The following is a 7,611-nucleotide window of genomic DNA, read 5'->3' as shown; positions in this document are numbered from 1 at the left end:
TTCCTTTGCTTTCCGTCTACTACCTTGACTGCTCGCCGACTTTCGCCGTTGCCGTTCAGGGAACGAGCCGAAACGGAAACCTGCGGAAACGGAAACCTGCGGAAATAGGTTTCGTCACGCTTTCCGCAGCGAAGCCCAGATTGGCGCAAATGCGGAAAGAGAATCCGCATTTCCGCGTTTGCTGTACGGCGGAAATTGAAAAACAGATTCCAGGCATGCGTTCGCCATTTAAAGACTGCGTTTTACTCTATGGAGTTATTAGATTAAGTCAAATGTCAACAACCACTGGCCCCGACCTGGGGGCTGCCGAAGTCATAGAGATTGACTGTGTTTCTGCTCAGAAGAAGGGTTTTTGATAATTGATTCCACAATGTCCGTAAACGTGGTTGAAGTTGAACAGAGCCACGTCGTTGCAGTTATCGTTGTGCGGTGCCATTTTTAGATACTTTAGCCCTCTCGCCTTTTTTATTCCTTTTGATTTTTTTATTTTGAATTCATATTGTTTGGACGATTACTGGATTAATGCACAGTCAGCATAGACTTGTCCGTGAGGCGTGCAGACATGCCGGACGGGTATGTAAGGCATGCAGACATGTCACTGCTCCGCAACGGACAGAGAGACCCATGTAACATACGAGTGGCAATTTCTGAGCATCCCAGAGCAATCCGTCAGCCAACAACACTATGGGGGTGGTATACGATAGGGCTGCTCAGGCCTGGGGCTCAGGGTTCAAAGAGAGGCGGGCTGCTTGAAAGGGGGCAGGGTGAACACCGTCAAGGGTGTTGGCACACAATAGTTGATCGCTTGGCCCCCGCCACCCCCAGTAATACGTTTAGATGGCTCTACCTTCGAGCACGATTGGAATCCACCAGATTCTAGATCCCACCGGACAGAACCGCACTGCCACAAGCTGGTTTCAGACTGTCCATGTTATCGCCACACTGAGAAGAGCTAAAAAACATCGTTACATATTCATTTTATAGTTTTCGCAGCTTTCCGCAGTTTCCGCAGCCTTTCCGCAAAGGGCCTCCCGATTACGAAAAGTTTCCGCACTTTTCGTAATCGGGAGGCCCCAACCTCTGTCGACAGTTGGCCCCAACCCCTCACTCCCTACCTACCTTCCTACCATCCTACCTACCCACCTACCGAATCCATCCATCCATCCATCCATCTATACACACATACGTACACACATACATACACACACATACATACATACATACATACATACATACATACATACATACATACATACATACATACATACATACATACATACATACATACATACATACATACATACATACATACATACATACATACATACATACATACATACATACATACATACATACATACATACATACATACATACATACATACACATACAACCACGTGCGCGCATGGAGCGAGAGAGGAGGCCCACACCCCAACCGCGGCGGAAAGCGGATCTACCCCTCTGCACCCCAACCCCGCAGGGCAGGGCAGGGCAGGGCAGGGCCCGCCACCCTCCCCTCACCCCCCCGCACCCGCCCCCACTCTCACCAGGCGCCTGGTTGTGGTTGCCCAGCCGGTAGTTGCTAACCACCAGCGCCTGCAGCCGGAACACCACCCCATTGCCCAGCTGGACCTGGGGCGGAGAGGGGGGAGGGCAGGGGTGAGGGGGGTTCAGTTGGTAGTTGGTAGTTGGCCCTACAGTTGGCCCACCGCCTCCCAGCTGTCCATCACCGCCACAGTGCCTGGCTATCTCTGTGGTCTCCCGGGGCCCGGGCACTCCAAAAAGTCCGGCAGTCAGTTCCCATCAGGTGATGCATGCTGGTGGGTGGGTGGGTGGGTGGGTGGGTGGGTGGTCAAGTTTCGGCTCGTTCCCTGATACAACTGCCTCTTCGCCAGCGCTTCATCTTCCGCGGCAGTTTCACGAGCCCAGAGTTGCAAGCTACGACGTAGGCTTTCGGTGCTTTCAGTTACTGCAAAGCAGCCACGCAATAGTCCAGCCTGCATGCCGGGTGCGACTATGGCCAGCAAGACCACCTGCGCAATGCGCTGGCGCACCTCCAAGAAATTTATATACACTTGTACAGGCGCATTTTGCGAATCGCACGCGCGCATCCGCACGGCAAAATTCGCTCCTGGCTTTTTTGGGACGATGTACGAACTGTTTTCTCGGCACAGTACGACCGGACACATTTGTGCGAAGGGGCTGCTTAAATAGGGGGGTCCTTGTGAAGCAGCTGCCCACGTTTCTAAAGCCTGTATGTTGTTGGATAGTAAGTTGCAGAATGGGGCCAGGCTGGAGAGGCAAGTGCAGTGGCATAATGGAATGTAGATGAGTAGAAGCTGTTTCCAGGGCGCTTGGCGCACGGCACAATGTACATGCAGTCATGTCGTCGCAAGCGCGTATGCAAGAACAACAGGAACAACAACCAGAAGAACAAGAACAGCACCACAGGAACAGCGCGTGCACAGGCCACGTTGCGTCGGTCCTTTGCTATGATGTAGGAACGAAGAATAAGGCCTAGGTTCAAGTTTCCTGTTGCGCGTGGATGGCCATGCCAGAACAGGCAACATGATGGGTGAACTCGCACGCTACCAACTTCCCCGAGCACGCGACGAGCGGACATAGAAAAGAGCGCAGCGGGCCCCCCCCTTTCCCCCAACGCTCACGCAATAGACCATCCCAAGCGCTGCTGTCCGTATGGGCCGCAGCTGCCGTTCACACACGAGTTAAGTCCGACATGTATGCACCGTGAACATGTATGCACCGTGAATGAAACCCTAAGTGTGATCGTGCCCAAATACAACAGCACTGCCCAATGTCCAGAAGCCTAGCGCCGAAATCGTGGGACCCTGTCCGTCAAGCGTTAGGTGTCCAGTTGCTGTGTGGGCTAGGCGAGCGTGGCTGGGGCGTCATCGTCTTGGACTGTCACGGCGGTGGGCGTGTGGGCGCTGCCGGCGCGTTGCCGGCTCATCGCGTAGAAGGCCGGGCTGGCGGAAGGCGGCCCGCGCAGCACATTGTAGCCGCCCGGCCCCCGGGCCTTGAACTGCGTGATGTAGAGGGCCTCCATCTTTTGGGCTAGAGCAGGATTGGCGGTGCGCAAAGCGTATGATGGTCGACCCCGCCGGCTAAAGCTACACGTCCCCAACTGAAGATATTCTCGGTGGTTTACCAGCAGGTGTTGTGCTTCTTGCTGTCTGATGTCCTGAACGCTTCCTCTTCCCGCAGCCGTTTCAAGCGCCCAGTCTTGCAAGCTACGTTGTATGCTTTCATATCTTTTCATATCTTATTCAGCTCAGGCTAAGCAGCCAGCCAAAAGTCCGAGATGCATACCGCTTGTGACTGCGGCCAACATGCCCTGACGAGCGGCCTTTCGCCGAAAAAATTACATACACTTTTACAGGCGCATTTTGAGAATTGAACGCGCGCATCCGCACGGCAAAATTCGCTCCTGGCTTTTTTGGGACGATGTACGAACTGTTTTTGGGCACAGTACGACCGGACACATTTGTGCGAGAGGCTGCTTAAATAGGGGGGTCCTTGTGAAGCAGCTGCCCGCGTTTCCAAAGCCCGTATGGTGTTGGATTGTAAGGTGCCCAAGTACGTTTGCGAGGAAGAGAATGTGGCCAGGCTGGAGAGGAAAGTGCAGTGGCATATTGGAATGTGAGATTAGCGTAAGCGAGTTACAGGGCGTTTGGCGCACGGGCGAATTTACGTGCATACCTTTCACCGTAGCATCAGTCCTCAGTTCACTTTTTGGAACGAACATCAGCATAGGTCCAAGCCCTCTCGCTTGGCGGGATATGCAAACAAACATCCTGATAGGGGTAAACTCGCACGCTACCGAGCATTCAACCGAGCACATGCATGCTTAGTTGAATGGTGAGATGCGACCCCCCCTTCATTTCGTGCTCGGCAAGCCTGCCACCGCGTACCGGATATGTTAGCGATGTTACAGAGACGCTGCACCTTGGTTTCTGTGCGCAATGCGTACGCTGCTCGACCCCGCCGACCAAAACTGTTATACTTTGCCCAACTTTGTAATTTGACTTTACTATGAACAAGGTGCTGTATACGTTGCACTACCAAAAACGCGACCGTTTGCTTGCACACAACTGCCTCTTCAGTTTAGTCGGAACCATGTGCATTATGCGCTGCGCTACCGAAAGCAGGCGCCTTATGGCTTGCACACAACTGCTTCTTCGCCGAACGCTTCATCTTCCCGCGGCAGTTTCACGAGCCCAGTGCTGCAAGCTACGACGTAGGCTTTCGGTGCTTTCAGTTACTGCAAAGCAGCCACGCAATAGTCCAGCCTGCATGCCGCTTGCGACTATGGCCAACATGACCACCTGCGCAATGCGCTGGCGCACCTCGTCTTTTCCGCCAAGAAATTTATATACACTTGTACAGGCGCATTTGGCGAATCGCACGCGCGCATCCGCAGGGCAAAATTCGCTCCTGGCTTTTTTGGGACGATGTACGAACTGTTTTTGGGCACAGTACGACCGGACACATTTCTGCGAGGGGCTGCTTAATGACTTCCCTGCAGAGGTCGGCAAACCCTGAATAACTGTCACGGGTACTGGTGCCAGGGTCGAATAACTGTATGGAATTTTTTTTGGTAAAAGCCGAGGAAAGAGTGCCTGCGGGCCGATGTACCAAACTTACTATGAGAACCTCTCAAAGCTAGCGTTTACCTCCTTGTAGAATGGAAGGTTTGGTAACCTGATGATGAAGTTTATAGCTTCAAAACTGCGCAAATCTGCCTTTTGTGGGGAATTTCTGCACCCTGACGTACGGCTGCTGTACCAGCGATGAAGAATCTGCAACGGGTACAACGGAAGGACCCGCTGTACCAGCGGCGTTTGCCGACCTCTGCTTCCCTGGGGTGTTTGTACGACACGGATGAAAATGACTAGCGAGACTCTCCCCAGGGGTGCTTGTACGACACGGATGAAAATGACTTGCGAAGGTTATAAAGGCGGGGGCAACGAGACTCTCCCCAGGGGTGCTTGTACGACATGGATGAAAATGACTTGCGAAGGTAATAAAGGCGGGGGCAATTAGGGCGGGGGCATTAAATATTCGCTTTCGTGGGCTGTAAAATTCCTTTGATGCCTGTTCACTTGTGGTTACCCGAAGCTCATGTTGCTGCTCCTACCGCCGGTAGCGTACTCTTAGCCGGCGTGTTACTAAAACTCGGTGGTATTGGTTTCTTACGTTTTATGTTATCTGTTGTGCCAGAATCCTGCCGTAGCGTTATGGGGTTTATAGTGTGGGCATCTTGGCGTATTACATATGGCAGGACATTTCGTTATTAAACCTGTCTGAATAAACGGATTGGCGTGTTTTTTTGCTGTTGCAGAAACTGCCGCCATGAAGAAGGAATCGCGCGGTTTTGGATTATCTCGGAAGCATGATTATCACATTGTAGAGGACTAGCAACGTGTATTTTTCATATTAGCGTAAAATCTCGCCGACGACAAAGGGCCGCGTACGGTGTCAAGTACCGGTAGTTTAACGGTTCCAAATAAGCAAATCAATCTAGTTACTGTGAACTAAAGAGCACAGGGTGGGTGGGCGAGGTGCGTGCAGATTATTGACGGGTGTCATGGATCCTCCAGCCGTTGAAAGTTACACTGTCTCTACAGGTTGCTAGCGCGACGTCCGACTCAGTCAGGGCATCCGGCTCCGCGCCCTGTCCTCTATTCGAGGCAGCACTGCCAACTTCATCCGACCCAATAGCGGCTGCCTGCCTTCATTCATTAGCGGGTCGTCCTGGAGTTCCCCCAATGCCTAGCCCTGCACTATCATCCGCATATCACACCATATGCCAGCAATGGGCTCCTGACAGCTGGCATGAGATTCGGAGCCAATCGTGTGTGCTGCATAGCTGGCTGGTGCAGCACCGGCCTTGGATGCGCGACTTAAGTATATTCTGTCTGCTGTGGAGCACCTGTATGCGCGGCCACGACTGTGGGGAACTTCAGGCGGATGATCTTCGGGATCCCCTTCAAATCCGAACTCCTTCCGGGGCTTTCCACTTCCTCTGCCTGGAGCTGACGGCGGAGTTCCATCAACCTGCCGGCTGCAGATTGCGAAGCTACCGAAAGGTTTTCGTGCCTAAAAATGCATTTGGCTATCTTTATCATGCGGTGACCCTCAATAAAGGTGTTGTTTAATAGGAATACTAACATATAATAATGCATGGCATAGGAAATTTGGGGCGTTTGATCAGTGATTTCTGGTGAAGGCGGCACATCATGAACAGCCCAGAGGGTTGCAAAAACGGTCTAATCCCCCAATCCCGGGGGGTGGTAGTGGTCAGCCATCCCCCCATCCTGGCTGGGGTGACCGACTCCCATCTCCCATCTTAGGGGCCCGGTGCTAATCCCATCCTTTGAGACAGGTTTCCCATCCTGCCAGCCTGGGTCCTATCCCCAATCCTATGGCCAGGGTTTCCAATCCCATCCTGCAGCTGTGTTCCCCCAATCCTCATCCTGCCAGCCAGGGTCCCTTCCCAATCCCTTCGACCAGGGCCATCCCCATCCTGCAGCTGTGTTCAGATCCGAAAGCTGTCAGCCAGGGTCCCATCCCCATCCCTTGCCAGCTACAAACCTACTCCTTACGTTTACACAGGTGCTGTAATATCGGCTTTCTCATAGGCGTAAATCAGGGGAATGACCAGGGTTATTTTCTATTTCCGCGAGATATTTTTCTCTTGCTCTATGGCTTATTTCCTCTAGCGTCAAATTCCGCCCGGCTGTGTTCGTTCCGAAGCAGACTGAAGCGACAAACGCTCGTTGAAGCGGATCTCGACTGAGGAAGAACTCGCATCACAGAGGTCTACGTATCTAATTGCACACTGGCTGCTATTGCAAATCGCGCGTCCTAAGGGGGGAAGGACTGTTATGTTCGAAGGACGGCCACAGCAACAAATTATAATGCTGTGGTTAGAATGGCAGAACGTACAAGGGTGTTCTGTCAAAATGTCCATGGCTGGGAACGTGCACCATGGTTCAGGTTCATAGCGCAGGAGTTCAGCTGCACATTCCGGCGCCAACATTCCACGTTGGGTGCGCCAAAGCGCTACGATAAACAACCTGATAACATTACATCAAGCCAGACAGTCCAATTGGAATGCTTTTGAGTCGACTTGGACTTCTGCGCAAGAATTGCTCCTATGCACTATAATGTGCAGAGTTACGTGGAGTTGTGCCACAACAAAAAATACAGACTGCAAACTTTCTCAGAGTTGTGCATACTGGCTTGGGAATGCGGTGCGGCATGATGCGGCCAGCATCTTCGCGCCTTGCAACTTCAGCTCAGTTTGCATGAATATAACCAATAAAACATCGCAGTACTAGAGAAGCAGTTTGTATGAGGAAGTAACATGAAAGCTTAACAACTAACTCCAGGGTGGGCCTCACTTTGAGCCAGGACCCCCAAAGCGGCTTGCTGTTGATAACGTTTTGTTGGCTTAGATGCGACGGAGCGAAGCGACCGGATCGTCTAAGGCTGGTTCTGTGGTGCTGTCGTACAACTGGGTCGCAGTGGCGACTTCATTCTTGCTGCTCTCCTGGTGAAGTCATTATGCCTTCACGCAGAAGAGCAT

The 7,611-nt window shown here is 52.3% G+C and overlaps 2 protein-coding genes across 2 annotated transcripts in view; one reads left to right on the top strand and one right to left on the bottom strand.

Annotated features, from left to right (window-relative positions):
- VOLCADRAFT_103331 (uncharacterized protein) overlaps nucleotides 1-199 on the top strand; it is a gene marked incomplete at both ends in the record, with an annotated part of 5,977 nt that extends 5,778 nt beyond the window's left edge. Inside the window, one exon of the mRNA XM_002947200.1 lies at nucleotides 60-199. Coding sequence (XP_002947246.1) covers nucleotides 60-199 — 140 coding nt within the window. The remainder of the gene's footprint in view (nucleotides 1-59) is intronic.
- Nucleotides 200-710: 511 nt separating this feature from the next.
- VOLCADRAFT_103330 (uncharacterized protein) lies at nucleotides 711-3,394 on the bottom strand (the record flags this gene model as incomplete). The annotated part of the gene is made up of 4 exons (XM_002947063.1): nucleotides 3,169-3,394; nucleotides 2,054-2,291; nucleotides 1,547-1,631; nucleotides 711-745 (listed from the first exon to the last, which is right to left on the bottom strand). Exons 1-4 carry the CDS (start codon nucleotides 3,267-3,269, stop codon nucleotides 711-713), a joined length of 459 nt encoding a protein of 152 aa, XP_002947109.1. The 5' UTR covers nucleotides 3,270-3,394.
- Nucleotides 3,395-7,611: the final 4,217 nt, after the last annotated feature.

Source organism: Volvox carteri (assembly GCF_000143455.1).
Source record: "Volvox carteri f. nagariensis unplaced genomic scaffold VOLCAscaffold_5, whole genome shotgun sequence".
Lineage (NCBI taxonomy): Eukaryota > Viridiplantae > Chlorophyta > Chlorophyceae > Chlamydomonadales > Volvocaceae > Volvox > Volvox carteri.
This window is presented reverse-complemented; position numbering and strand designations above follow the sequence as displayed.